The sequence below is a fragment of the Lepidothrix coronata genome, unplaced genomic scaffold (assembly GCF_001604755.1).
Source record: "Lepidothrix coronata isolate B3197 unplaced genomic scaffold, Lepidothrix_coronata-1.0 Scaffold125, whole genome shotgun sequence".
Taxonomy (NCBI): domain Eukaryota; kingdom Metazoa; phylum Chordata; class Aves; order Passeriformes; family Pipridae; genus Lepidothrix; species Lepidothrix coronata.
The window spans coordinates 986,527-1,000,939 of NW_016690305.1; the positions used below are offsets into that span (position 1 = coordinate 986,527).

At 55.2% G+C, this 14,413-nt stretch overlaps 1 protein-coding gene across 3 annotated transcripts; it reads left to right on the top strand.

Moving 5' to 3' along the window:
- Nucleotides 1–10: 10 nt before the first annotated feature.
- Nucleotides 11–13,192, top strand: NRROS (negative regulator of reactive oxygen species). 3 transcript variants are annotated; one of them, XM_017826284.1, is made up of 6 exons: nt 11–106; nt 6,289–6,374; nt 7,383–7,580; nt 9,899–10,009; nt 10,460–10,583; nt 10,818–13,192. In XM_017826284.1, the coding sequence occupies exons 5-6, from the start codon at nt 10,476–10,478 to the stop codon at nt 12,783–12,785; spliced, it is 2,076 nt and encodes a 691-aa protein (XP_017681773.1). In that variant the 5' UTR covers nt 11–106; nt 6,289–6,374; nt 7,383–7,580; nt 9,899–10,009; nt 10,460–10,475; the 3' UTR covers nt 12,786–13,192. The 3 variants fall into 3 exon arrangements, with proteins under 3 accessions (XP_017681773.1, XP_017681775.1, XP_017681774.1); XM_017826286.1 differs by lacking the exons at nt 11–106; nt 6,289–6,374; nt 7,383–7,580; nt 9,899–10,009 and adding an exon at nt 8,972–9,189; XM_017826285.1 differs by lacking the exons at nt 11–106; nt 6,289–6,374; nt 7,383–7,580; nt 9,899–10,009 and having other exon boundaries at nt 10,577–10,583; nt 10,824–13,192.
- The last annotated feature ends 1,221 nt before the right edge of the window (nt 13,193–14,413 follow it).

The window sequence follows — 14,413 nt, forward strand, 5'->3', positions numbered from 1 at the left end:
TGTGGAATCCCCCAGATGGGAAGAAGGGAGCTGCAGTTTGGTGCACCAGGAGGACGGAGGCGCCGGGACTGTGATTTGCTGTGTGACTGCTGGAGAATGGAGTCTGGTGAGTGGTTAACGAGGGACTGGAAACTCAGTGGTCTGAGAGCTGTGCTTGGGAAACTGCATCCTCTGAAACAGCTCAGCACTGGGGGAAAAGGCATTCCTGACTGCTGGAGGCCTCTGGGTTGGGGTGGTGTGGTCGCTGCTGCAGCCACACTGCTGTATTCAGGGGCCTCCTTCCCACGTCAGCTTCCCACTGTTTCCTCAGCTTTCCCCATGGAAGTTCAATATTTCATGGCGCTTTTAGGAAGAAGCAGGGGACTGTGTTATGAGCTCTGAGGCACTTCCCAAACTTTCTGCATCAAGAATCTGTTTTTAAGCAGTAAATTTTGGCCGACATCCCTGTGAGCTCCTTCAGGAGCAGAGGGGTTTGATGCTTGCCAAGAAGGTGGATTTGCTTTTTTTTTAGCCTGAGGTACTTCAGGGTCAGATGAGCAGCTGTTTGAGGTATTTTTCTAACCCTGACAAGGGATTAACTGCTTTGGTCAGGGAGAATATCAACTGTTCACAGGCCCCCAAACAGAAATCAGTCAAATTCACAGGTCTTGGCTTTGGAATCCTGCAGGACACCAGGATTTTGGGATAAGCAAGCATTTTGTCTATCATTTGAATAAAACCCAGAATTCCTTGTGATTTTAGTGCGCTGTGAAATGTGTTGGGAGCCGAGCAGTTGGTCATCTGCCCCCATCCCACCTCTCTGAGGAGGTAAGGAGCTTGGTGTGACCACTAGTTTGGGGGCAGAGGCTGTTCTGGGCCTTGGTGGCAGCTCGTGCTGGCCCACAGCCACTTGTGTGACTTCTCAGGTGCTGGTGGCTGAAGTGATAAATCAAGATGGAGCAGGAAACTCACCCTGGTAGGGGTATCTCCTGGAAAGGGGTGGTTTTTTTCCCCACTTGAAAAGGCAGCAGTGAGTGTGCATTTCCGAGAGCCCCGAGTGCCTTCCCCCAGCAAACCCCAGTCGTTTCTGTGCCCCCTGTTTCAGGTGACAAACCCAGGCAGGAGCAGATGGACCTGGTGGTGTGGGCTGAGCCTCTGCTCCTCGGATGCAGCTGTGCTCTTCCCTGCCTGCCTCCGAATCCGACAGTGAGAAATCCAACTTTCCTCCCTGCTTATCTGTGATCTACATTTCTAAACTCCCTGAGCACACGGGTGTGTTTCCAGATGGCTGCCTCTATTTTTTTTTTTCCTCCTGCCTCTATTTTTTTTTTTCTCCTTTTCCATTTTCCCTGGGATGATGACAGCAGTGATGAGTTAAAATAAGGCTCAGCCTGATCATAGTCTGATCATGCAAAACTGATTTTCTCCAAGTATTTGAGATGCTACCAGCCCTCAGTCATTCCCGAGCCTGTGTATTTCCATACAGATGTTTCAGTCCTAAATCTTTACATGTTATAAATAGCTCTTAGATATATGTGGTTTTGGTTTTTTTTTTTCATTTATATACAATGAAATCTGCAGCCAGAAGGCAGCATTACTGAAACCTGCACTAAGGTCCTCTCTAAATTTACAAACCAGGTTTTGAAGGGGTTGGCAGTGGCTGTGATTGATTCTCTAAGTGACAGAGGCCCACCTCGCAGCACAGTATGATGCATTTGAAACAAAAATGAATGAAGCAGTGAGTGAACACAGAAATATTTTCCTGCAGTGCTGCTGAACCTGCTAATTCATCCCTTAAGCATGTTTTTGTCTCCTGCTGGATGATGGTGTTTGACTTCTGAAGGAACTCTGTCACCTCCCCAGAAGAAGGCAAAGCTACAGCACTGTGGGAACCTTGTGGAGCTTCTTAAGTGTTGTGCAAACTAAATGTTTAATATGGAACCTTCTCCCTTAGCATTTGCTTCCCGTCCTCCTCAAAAAACAAAACTAAAAACCCTCAATGGAAGTGGATGTTGGACATGGATTTTTTTTTTAAATTCACTCCTTTGTTTAAACCCTGGGTCCTGAAATTAGGCTCAGCAAATATCTGCATTTCAGAAAATGACTTTTAGTGACAGCAGACTGAACCAAGGCTCTGAAATCACCTTAAAGGATTGACAGGGATTTGAGAGGCTCAAAAAAAAATGTCACTGTTGCTATTCAAGTTCCAGTCTTTCCCAGACTTGCTTTTCTTCCTCTCAGGCATTTATGATCAGGAAATAGTGATATCAGCAAAAACTTATTTAAAAAAATGTCATTGCAGCTGAAAGAAAAATCAGAATCACTGAAAAGGGATTTAAAAAATAAAACTGGTTGTACATTATGAGTGTTGTTTGTTCTTCTGCAATTTTACCAGGTCAGGAATTGAATGGATTTTCCCTCCATGCCTGCACTGGCAGGTGTGGTGTGAGCTACCTGGAGTGGTTTCATGTCTGCCTGACTTATTTTGTCTTTTTAATCCTGAGCATCCTGTGCTTAGGAGAACTCGGCCTTATCCCATCACTTTTAAACAGCAATTTGAGAGAGAGTAAACTCTGCCAGCTCCAATCTGTGGCTTTATAAAGTGCTGGACAAACCTGCCAGTGAGGAAGTGGGTGTTGGCCAAAGTGCTTTTTGTATCATATTCCAAATACTGCAGTGGTTAAAGCTTTTCACAGAATCACACACTGGTTTGGGTTGGGAGGGTTGGGTTAAAGCTCATCCAGTTCCACCCCCTGCCAAGGGGCAGGGACACCTCCCACTAGACCAGGCTGCTCAGCCTCTGCCACTTCCAAATCACCTTTGGGGGGTTTTTTTGTTGGCTTTTTGTTTGGTTTTTCTGTGCTCAGGCGACATCTGACATTGGGCACCTGAGCCCTTCCACGAGATTTTGTGCAAGAGCAGGGCTGGAGGGTGGGATCCCGCTTTGGAAGCAGCCAAGAGATTTTTAGCTCAGTTTCAGCATATGATTTTATCTATTCTTGGAAAAATAATTGACAGGAGCAGAACTGGAGCAGAGCTGGAACATCAGTGGGACTCAGGAGAGTGTGCAGGATGGAAACCAGGTGGTTTTACGTGTCCAGCTGGGATGTGGCTCATGTTTACTGGCAGCATGAGCTGCTCTTCCCAGCAGGAGAGCAGAGGGCAGGAGGGGAGGATCTGTGTATTGATCAAAGTGTCCGACTGAACTTCCCCCTCCTGCACTCCTGTGTGAATCCAGGTCTCCAAACAGAGAGGTGAAAGTGCTTTGAGTCTCTCTCGGGTACAGCTGCAGGGATTGGGTTTTGGGTACAGCAGTGATGCCACTTTTGTGTTGGAGATTGTTTAAAAAACCCACAGCAACTTCTGTCCTGTCAGTTTTTCTGTTCTGTGCAAGACTGAGGGTATGTCCTACGTGCAACAGGGTGCTCCAATCCCCAGGCCCCACGGACAGACTTTTCTTTGTCACTCGTCCCCCAGGCACGCTGGAAAAGAGGGATGCTGAACTCCACAGCTGGAAACCTGGGAAAAGGTTGGAGTGTGAATTTGCTTCCAGAAGAGCTGCTTGTGAGATCAGGCTGCGTTGCAGGGATGTTGGCCCTCCTGGCCAGAGGGGAAAGCTGGGTGGGATACGCTCAGCTCTGCAAGGAGCTGAGAGAGTTTCACTTCCCTTTGCATTCTCAACAGAATTACTCACTTCTCTTAGAAGCAGAACAGCAGCAGGAAGGGACTATATGGGGCTGCAGATGGGAGTAGTTTTTCTTGCCACAATTTGCATTGCTGAATGATGTCATAGCAGTGACTTGTCCAAACCTTCTCCTTCTGCTGACTTACAGCCTCTAGTCCTGAGAGTTTTAGGCTAAAAACTGACAGAGAGGAGGTTTAGATTGGTTATTGGGAAGAAATTCTTCCCTGTGAGGGTGGTGAGGCCCTGCCACATGCTGCCCAGAGAAACTGTGGCTGCCCCATCCCTGGAAGTGTCCCAGGCCAGGTTGGACAGGGCTTGGAGCAACCTGGGCTAGTGGAAGGTGTCCCTGCCCGTGGCAGGGGGATGGAATGAGATGAGCTTTAAGGTCCCTCCCAACCCAAACCATTCCATAATTCTATGGTTAAAAACTTCGGTGAATGTGCTGGAGTAGATGGGTCAAGGGGTTTTACTGCTTTCAGTGGTTTTTTTTATTGTAGAGTGCAAAAATAAAGTCAGTTTATCCACCTTTGGCAATCCTCTGGGAAAAACTTGGGCAACACTTTTGGGCGTAGCTGCAATCTAAGACCAAACTAGATGGAAGCAACCTGGTTGTGGGGCTGTTTGCAGCTCTTGAGGACATGTAGGAGAAAAATCACAGAAAGGTTTAGGTTAGAAGGGACCTTAAAGCCCATCCAGTCCCACCTCCCTGCGACGTGGAGGGACACCTTCCACTATCCCAGGTTGCTCCAAGGCCTGTCCAACCTGGCCTTGGACACTTCCAGGGATGGGGCAGCCACAGCTTCTCTGGGCACAAGGTCAGTGGCCTTGTCCAGCTTTGGGCACTTGCTTCTCCTGCAGATGAGTTCCTGAGTGTCTCTGGAATGTCTCGGAACACAAGGGAGTGGATGCTCTTGGCTTCCAGTTGCTGCAGAAACATGAGGTTGCACTATTTGAGCATCCAATGCATCCCACTGCATGTTCTGCTCTGTGTGATCCAGATGCTGTCCCACTCTCCAAGGAGGAGGTTTCCCTTGGCATGGTGGTGCTGGATCCTGTGCAGCCCCCAGGCCTGGCCGGGGCAGGGCAGGGGTGTGATGGCCACGCGTGCAGGCGAGCAGGGGAAACGAGATCCTGCTGTGGCTCTCCCCTCCCTGTCCCACTTCCTCCTCATCTACAGGCTGAGGAGGAAGAGCAGTGACCACGGAGATGGAGCTGCCTGGGCTGGACCTGCCTGTGGGAAGGGAACCAGGGTGCAGCCTTACCCCAGCACGGGGATCCGGGAAAGGGCTGTGGCTGAGCCGCCGACCAGTTCCCCTCTTCCCTTCCCACACGGCCCTGTGCCCCCAGGAACATGGGTTTGCTTTCCGCTAAGACCTGTTCCTGCCTCTCTTCTGAGTCCCATAGAGGAGCCTTTTAGAGACTGAAGGGTCAAAGGTGGGAGCCTCTATGAAAGTCCTGCTGTGGTGTTTAGGTCCTGATCAAGTGTCATCCAAGCCCAAAGGCCTCATTTTCCCAATTGTTTGTGCTGGGACTCACCTGTGGGCTCATTGCACGCTGTCAGTTCTGGGGGGTTACTGCCTCCCCCCTCCTCCCTGAGCTCCCACAGCCCCAGTTCTTCAGATGTCAGCAGCCAGCGTGTGGCTGCAAAGGTGTGAGCAAGCCCAGTGCTCTGCTCAGAACAACCCAGAACTAATTCTGGGTTCAAGAAGTCTTCTTTGAACCCCTCTTCCCATCAGAAAACCTGGCAAGAGCTAGGAGATTCCTGACAGCTGGAAATACAGGGAAGAAAGTCTTCCCTGTGAGGGGGTGGTGAGGCCCTGGCACAGGTTGACCAGAGAAGCTGTGGATGCCCCATCCCTGGAAGTGTCCAAGGCCAGGTTGGACAGGGCTTGGAGCAACCTGGGATAGTGGAAGGTGTCCCTGCCCATGGCAGAGGGTGGAACTGGATAGGCTTTAAAGGTCCCTTCCAACCCAAACCATCCTGGGATTCTATAAAATGCAGGAGCAAAGCTGGGCTTGGCTGTGGCTAAATGTGTAACTGCAGAGCAGGAGAGAGCCAGGAGTGTGGGCAGCTGCTGGAAGGGGAGCAGCAGTGGGGTGGGGGAGTCAGCCTAGAGGAAGGTGCTGGGGCTCTGGGGGGTCCCAGGCACAGGAGTCACTGCAAAACCAGAGCCTGGAGCTTTAGTGACTGATGTCAGTGCCGGCACACGCCTTTCCTTGGATACCCGAGCGTGGCCAGGTAAAGCAGCAGGGAGGTGGTTTGGCTACAGCTGAGGGGGGAAGAAGATTTTGCAGCTGATTATAAATTGCTGAGTTTTGGCCCTTGGTTTCCCCTTGCAGGAACTACACCCAGGGGAGCTGTGCTTCCTGCAGAGCTCCCGTCCCACTGCGACGCTGGGCTGGGGGAGCCCCTGCTCCTGTACATCGATGTGTCTGTGCCATCCTGGGATGGGACACATCCTTAGCTATTCCCTGGGGATAAACTGGGTGGATTCCTTTGGAGAAATTCAGCGAGATTAAATTCCAGAGCTGTAGTGTAAAGTGTTCAGCCATCGAGCTGGCCATTTTAGCTTTTCCCTTTTGCCCATGCAACAAATGATCTGTTTTCTTTTTTATGTTCACAGTTCATCTTAAATTAGAGGCAACTACTGCTACTGGCAGCTCCTGGGATACAGCGAACCTGGAGCTTCCCTTGTTTTGTCCAGAGCAGGTGATTAAATGAAATGAATTAAATTAATGATGCTTTGCACCATCCTCCCTTGCAGAGCCACTTGTTTAATTCTCTCCACTTCTCCATTCCAGTGGGAATCAGGGAAGCCCATGGAGAAACATTTCTGTTTCACTTTTCCCCAACTCACCAAGGCTGTGGTCCTGCTACCGAGTGACCCTTCTCCTGGTGCTTCCACTCTGGAATAAATCACGTTTCCTGCAGGAAAACATAGGTGCAGCAATGGGGCTGCTGTTTCCTGTTGCAGTTTCTCCTTTCCCAAGCATCCTGTACTGGGTGCAGCATTCCAGGAGTAACTGGGAGCCTGCCCTCTTGTCACAACTTTTCTCTTGGTTTGTGCTTGACAATTTGAGGGTTGTTAAGGGAAAAAGATGGTTTGGAGGAAGAGGACGTGGGAGGAACGGAGGAAGTTCACTGAGTGTAAAACCACGTGGGGATTCCCAGTCCTCCCCTACAGCTGCAGGAATTGCAGCTGCTCTTGTAGACACAGCTCCAAGCAGCTGAATTTCCTTCAATTTAATCCACCTGTGCCATTGGGCTGGATTGGAGCTTCCTGAAGAGCTGGATGGAGCAGCAGGTCCTGGCAGCTCAGTCCCTGTCCCTTTACCGTGCTGGTATTAAAAAATAAATTAAACCCCCATAAACCACACATCCAGTGTGAGGGCTGGGGGGTGGGGGTGAGGGGTGTGATGCTGCTGGGGAGGAAAAGGAGGGGACCGAGCAGCAGCTCTGGGACGTTTGCAGAACCACCCGGCTGCAGGATGTGGGGAAAGTGTGAAGTGCAGCCCTGCTGCCAAACTGCCCCAGCACAGAGCCCTGGCCTGGGGCTGCTTTTGGGAACAGCAGGGTGGGTGAAACCTGGGTGGGTGCTGCAGGGACTCTCCCACCCCACGGTGCCCTCGCTGCCGGGGAGAGGGGGTTACGCTGCCCTGGCTCTGGGGACGGGCTGGGGGTGGAGCAGGGCATGAAACAAGTTGTTCTCTCTCCCAGTTCCTGCTGGGCTGCAGGAGGAAACTGGTTTGACCCTCGAGGTATCACCGTGTTTGGTGGCACTACAAGGAGGAATCTCACCAGAAGGTCTCCCAGGAGCCTCCAGATCCAGTGAGTGGAGTATGGTCAGGGCTGAGGATGCTCAAGTTTTACAGCTCCAGGTGACTCTCTGCCAGCTCCCGCACCTCCAAGCACCAGGTGAGGGGTTTGGGTGAGGGCTGGGCTTGTGGCACGGTTTGGGATCAGCAGTTTATAACCGTTGGCCAGTCTCAGCCCTTCGTGTGCCCTTGAGCAATGCCATGGGAATGGTGCCCTGCTGCAGTTTCTGCCACTCCTGTTCACTTCTCTCTTCTCCTTCTTGATTTTTGCATGTCAAACTTCCTTGAAAATGGAGGAAACGAAACCACAGCGCTTTTTCACGAGTGGCATGGGACAGCTCAGCCTTCTCCCAGAGAAGAAGAAATTAAATTTAGGAGGAGGGCAAAAAAATTATCTCCCTGGTCATTTGTGTTGACTGCAGGAGTTTGGGGGCCACGTGGTCTGGCAGGTAGGGGGGATCCCAGCTGAGATGTTCCTTGGGAAGGTCTTAGAGTGCCGCAGTTCATCTCCTAGCTCTGCAGAATATCCCATTGGTGCCATGGAGCACATGGCACGTGGAGCATGGACACTGCAGAGCAGAACCTGCTGAACCCACTAGACAGGGTCCTGCTGCAGGGCTGAATCCCCTCTCCATAGTTCTGAACCCTTCCCCAGCTACGTAGATCAGTGCAAACTGTTTTCCTCCTCAGCGGCTGGATTTGGGGCCTTGGGGATGCGTGGAGACCTTGGGAGAAGGGAGTCATGGGATGGGGAGATAGAGAGCAGGAGTAGATGGGGATGAGGAGTAAGGGGATGTCCTTGCTCATATTGCCATGGAAATATGGATCGTTGTTTCTTGGCAGCTGTGGGAAAAGCCAGTTCTGCTGAGTTTCCCATAGGGATCAGCACTCAGGAGTCCCTGTATCCAGATGGGTCTGACCTGTGCCCTGGGTGCTGGGTTTGCAGAAATCCTGAGCAGCCCCAGGAGACCCAAAGGACTGGGGGTGGAGAATCTGAGCATCCCAAGTCTCACCTACACAATGTGAGGGGCTGGGCATGGGTGTCCCAAAGTGGGGACTCAGCATCTGGGACATGTCTAACCTTGGCTTGGGATGCAACAGGAAATAACAGCTCCTTCTTCTCCCATGGGATGCACATCCCTCGGCTCCTGTCGAAGTCCCTGTGCTGGGCACTGGAGGCAAGCAGGGGCTGGAGGGGCACAATGGGAACAGGTGCCATGCAGGGGGGTGGCATTTCTCCACGCCGCAGGACCGGTGCTGTGGCTCCACGGACCTCCCTTCAGGCAAGATCTGTGCGGCCCAAAACCCGAGCAGGGGTTCTGCTGCCGGAGCTGCGCAGAGGAGTCCCAATGCAAGGCTTGTCCCTGGGAGCAGCAGGACAGGCAGGAGCTGGTTCCCCCTGGCACCCCCTGGTTCCCTGCCCGGCCCCCGAGGTTCCTCCTTGCCAGGGAGCTGTGTGTGAGTGCGTGACCCCGGCTGTAAGTGCTGAGATCAGTAAGCGAGGAGCTCGGCCGCGCTCTCTGCCTCCATGTGACTGCAGTTTCCGTCGCTCCTTCCGCAAAGGCTATATTGGTGCTCAGCAGGAGGGCGGGTGGGTCACACACCCAGCGGGTCACCCCTGCCCCCGGCCCCGAGAGCCCCCCGAGCGCAGCCCAGGGGCCACTGGCCTCAGGATGGGCTGTGCCAAACCCTGCGCGCCGCCCCACGTGGTGAGTACCTGCCCCCCATACCTGTGCTGGGGGGAAACCCCGACGGGGGTTTTTGGGGAGCCCTTGGTGCCAGTCTGCGGATGTGTGGTGGCTGCGTGTCACTGGTGCCCACGCTTGAAGAGCTGTGGCTGCGTGGGCCGGTGCTGGGGCTGGTGTGAGGTGTGGGGAGCACCCTGGGTGCTCCCAGAGCTCTTGGATGTGGGCTCTGGTGTGGGGCTGCGGGCAGGGGTTTCCTGCCAGGGCTGCTGCCTGCTCTCCTGGCTGGGCAGGTGCCATCCCTGCAGCTCCAGGGAGGAGCGGGAGCACGGAGGTGCTCCTGGTGTTCGGAGGGGCCACGAAAGGCTGGGCTGGGTGAAGGCAAGTGGGAGTTTCTCCAGAGGAGTTCAGGAGCCAGAGCCAAAGCTGATGGTTTTTGGGTGCAGTGAGGACTCAGCAAGGTCCCTCTCCTGCTCCCTGCTGGGTATGAGGTGCTGCTGGAGACCAAGGGCTTGGGAGGGCAAAAGGTGCTGTGTGTGAGCTGCAGCTCGGGGAAGGGGGGCTTCCTCTTCATCCCCCTGATTAATAAATGCTGCTTTGATAAGGCACCAGCTCTGTACTTTTGGCTGTCCCAAGGAAGGAGACAGCCCAGGACATGCCCCTGCTCCCTCTGTGCTGTGAGGCTCCAGCTGCAGGGCTGCCCAAGATAACCCCCCGTTTCTCCTTCAAGCAGTGGCAGTTCTGAAAGTGCTGTGTGCTGAGGCCTTGCTGAGCCCTCGCTGCTCATTTGCCTGAGTTTCAGCTTTTCCCCAGATGCAAATGTCATCAGCTCCAGTCCCACCAAGTCAGTAACGGGGCAGGTTGTGCTGGAGAGCTTCCAATTCCCCGGGAGGGGACAAGCGCTGGGGGGGCTCAGGAGGGACTGGGTCAGTGTCCCCTGGGGGAGCATTTGGTGCCAAGAGAGGGGACACAAGCCCTGCCAGGGGGACTCCTCTGCTCGAGGGATGCAGTTCAGTGGCATTCACGAGCAGCTGTGCAGCTCTGATGGTGCCTTTCCCACATGTGCTGCCCCATGTGGGGACCGAGCTGCCACCTCCCTGTCCCTGCTCTTCTCCTGCCCTCCAGGCTCAAACTGGGGGAGCCCCACGAGGGCTCCTGCTGGGGTGGGTGGGCTTGGTGCCGAGGCCCTCTGTCCCTTCTCCACAGGCAGCTCGTGGTGGCCCAGGTCGCCTGTGCCTTTTGGGGTGAGCAGTCTGCAGCTTCTGACCTCCTCGCTCTGTTTCCATCTCCGCAGGAGTGCCGCCGCTGAGATGGAGGCCCCGCTCCCTGGTCTCTCCCTGCTTCTGGTCCTCCTAGCAGTGGGACGGGGAAGCGGGGCAGTTGCAGCCTGGGCACCATCTCTGGGTGGCTGTGAGCTCGTAAGTCCTCTCCTGTGAACCCTCACCCCTCTGAATGCTTGGTCCTGCCTGGCAAAGCCCAGGCGCCTCAGCGTCTCCAGACCTTCCCTGTCCCAGCTACTGGCTTGGAGGGGACTGGGGTGCCAAGGTTCTAAACACAGAGCCACCTCCTCCATACTCACTCTGCTCCCCAAACTTCTCCCTCCTCATCTCCTGCCTCTCAGAGTGGTGTTACAGATCCTCCTCTTGCTTTAGGTGCAGAGCACCATGGACTGCACTGGGAGATGGCTGAGCTCCATCCCAGGAAACCTTCGAGGTGATACCGAGGAGCTGTTGCTCGATGACAACACTATCCAGGTCCTGGGAAATGCTTCTCTGCTTCCATATACCCAGCTCTGCCATCTCAGTTTGACCAGGAACCGGCTGGAGCTCATCGAGCCCGGCACCTTCCACAGCAGTCAAGGCCTCCAGGAGCTCTCCTTGTCAGACAACCTCCTCTTCACCAACTACTCGCTGACAGCAGCTGCTCTTTCTGCTCTGCAAGCCTTGAGGACATTGGATCTGGCTGGAAACCGCCTCACTGAGGACATGGTGTCGGTTCTAGTCTGGAACCTATCTTCCCTGGAGTCCCTGTCTGTGGCCAGGAATGTCATCATGAGACTGGACTCGTCCATCTTTACAAACCTGACACAGCTGCTGGAGCTGAACCTGGAGAAGAACTACATCTTTGAGATTGATGAAGCTTTCGAAGGGCTGCAGAGTCTGCAGAGGCTCAACATAGCTTACAACTACCTCCCGTGTCTGGTGGGGTTCGGCCTCACCCAGCTCAGGGTGCTCAACGTCAGCAACAACATCATCGAGTGGTTTCTGGCTCTGGAAAGCGATGACCTCTTTGAGCTGGAGGTGCTGGACCTGTCCCACAACCGCCTGCTGTTCTTCCCCGTGCTGCCCCGGCAGAACAAGCTCCACTCCCTGCTGCTGCAGGACAACAGGATGAGCTTCTACCAGCGCCTCCCCAACGGCACGTCCCTGGCCAACGTCACCGTGCAGTTCCTGATCATTGATGGCAACTCCACCAACATCACGACGGTCAGGCTCTGGGATGAGCTCTGCTACAGCAACCTCTCCTCCCTGCGCCTGCTGGACATGAGCCAGAACCAGGTCTGGGGCCTACCAGAGGGCTTCCTGGCCCAGATGCCCTCACTGACCCACCTGAAGCTCAACCAGAACTGCCTGGAGGCATTTCACCTGTTGGAGGAGGGCCCCTTAGCCATGCTGACTGAGCTGGACCTCAGCCAGAACCGGCTGGTGGAGCTGGGGACAGAGGTGGGTGTCGGGGATGTCCTGCCCAACCTGCAGCTCTTCAACGTCAGTGCCAACAGGCTGCGGGCGCTTCCTCCCGGGGTTTTCACCCACACCAGGAAGATCACTACTGTGGACCTCAGCCACAACCAGGTTGACCTCTGTCCCCAGCCAGACGTTGCAGGTGAGGCGGAGAGTCCCCCCTGCGTAGACATCAGGGGCGTGGAGACCTTGACCCATCTCTCCTTGGCCGGCTGTGGTCTGCGGGGGCTGGGCGGCCGCCCCTTCCAGGGAACGTCGCTGATCCACCTGGACCTCTCTGACAACTGCCAGGCACTGTCTGGGGGCCTGGGGTGGCTGCAGGACCTTGCCCTGACACTGCAGGTGCTGTCTCTGAGGAACACCAGCCTCTCCTCCACCGCCGTGGACTTCTCCACCCTGAACAGCCTCGTACGCTTGGACCTTTCAGGGAATTCCTTGACCGCCTTCCCCGCCTCGCTGGGCGCCCTGGAGCTGCACAGCCTGGACCTGCGGGACAACTGCCTCCCGGCGCTGCCGCCGGACACAGCGCGGACGCCGCTGGGGAGGAGCCTGCGGGAGCTCTACCTCAGCCGAAACCCCTACAACTGCTGCACGCTGGGCTGGTGGGACGCCCTGCAGCGGGTGGAGGGGCTGCGCGTCCCCGACGGGCGGGAGGTGACCTGCAGCCATGGCTCCCACACCCTGAGCCCCGGCGCGCTCCCCGAGCCCGTCCTGCGGAGCTGCCGCTGGCAGACGGCCGACCTGGCGCTGCTCTACCTCGTGCTGGCTCTGCCCACCTGCCTGACACTCCTGGTGGCCTTCGCTGTCGTCTTCCTCATGCTCAAGGAGAAGCTGCTGAAGATGCTGAAAAACCGGTGTGGGGTTTCCAGCCCTTACTGATGGCTGAGGAGGAGGAAGAAGAAGAGGAGGAGGAGGAGGAGGAGGAGGAGGAGGAGGAAGGGCTTAGGACAGGGAATGCGAGTGGGAGGTTGGCCGCTTACAGGATTACAGTTGATAACCTCTCCGAGGTGGGTGAGATGGAGACTTGATGGATGGAGGACACGGGGTGCTGGGTGAGCCCTAACGGTACCCAAAGGGTTCAGGGCTGTGTCCGGTGATGGAGCCTGGGAATCCTCAAGGGACACGTCCTCAGCAGAAATCTTCAGCTGGTGTGGACAAGAGCTGAGCAGACACGACATCAAACACCTCTTGGCTGAAGGGACAGGTTGCCCAGAGAAGCTGTGGATGCCACATCCCTGGAAGTGTCCAAGGCCAGGTTGGATGGGGCTTGGAGCAACCTGGGCTAGTGTAAGGTGTCCCTGCCCATGGCAGGGAGGTGAAACCAGATGATTTTTTAAGGCCCCTTCCAACCCAAACTAGTCTGTGATTCTGTGACTGTTTTCCCCAGTGCTGTTTCCCCTCCCCCCCCCCTTCAGGCAGTTCCTTTTATTTATTCCCACCTCAAAACATCCTCCAGATCTGCAAACGGCCTCCACGAGGTGCCCCGGGCTGGAGCAGACATCACCCGGGCGCTGCAGAGAAGGCTCTCCCTAGCCTCAGCCTCCCACCGTGCTCTTGCGGGCACTGCAAACCCGCAGGCAGCCCGGGGCGTGCACCCTGTGCGTGCGCTGATAAGATGGGCGTTGTCAGCAGGACTGAAAGACACATTTTGGGGGTTTGTTTCTTTGGTAAGCCACAGTCCTGGTTAGAAAGTCCATTAAAAACAGCCCGAGTGAAACGATGTGAAATATTGATTGAAAGGCAGGAGAGTAAATTATATCCTGCTTATATTTTATCATGGACTTATTTTCTGCCAGCAGTGCTGGATTAAACATGCAAAGGAAGTAAGAGAAAGCCCTTCCCTTCATTGTGGAAGCCCTGCTCCGGTGGGTGTGGGGGGTTTCCTCCACCCAGCTCCGGTTGCAGCTCACACGGTCCCTCCTGGAGGGGCAGCGCTACCTGGGGAAGTGCTGCTCTGTTCCTCGGAGAGTCTCTGGGGGGGAAGGAGAAGTGATGGTGGTTTGTGCTAACTCAAAAGCCCTGCTGAGAACTGGAGCGGCTTTATTCCCTGGCACTGCTGGGATTTTCCAGTGAAACGTGTTTAATTGGGAACAGGGGGAGTGGGAAAGCCGCCGTGCCGTTGTGGGCGTGCCGGGGGCATGTCCTTATGTGGGTGGGCTCCGCAGGGCGATGTGGGGTGTGCTGGGGGCTCAAGCCCACTGGAGTTGTCCTGGGAGGTGGTGGAGGGAGATGCCCAGGCTGGCGTGGGGCCGGGAAGATGCCAGGGGTGGTGCAGGCAGCAGGAGCAGGGCAGCCCCCTCCCCGGCAGAGGTGTGGGACAGGGATTGGGTGAGCCTGGTGTGGCCGATGGCCGTGCCGGGCTGGGAAGTGGCGCAGGTCGGACCCCGCTGGACATGCTGGCAGCTCCAATGGGACCGAGCGCGGCCAAGGCTCTGGAACCCCCCTGTCAGACTCGGCTCGGAAATGGCTGCTTTCTGGCCCTATTTTAGACTGAACTAGCCAAAACC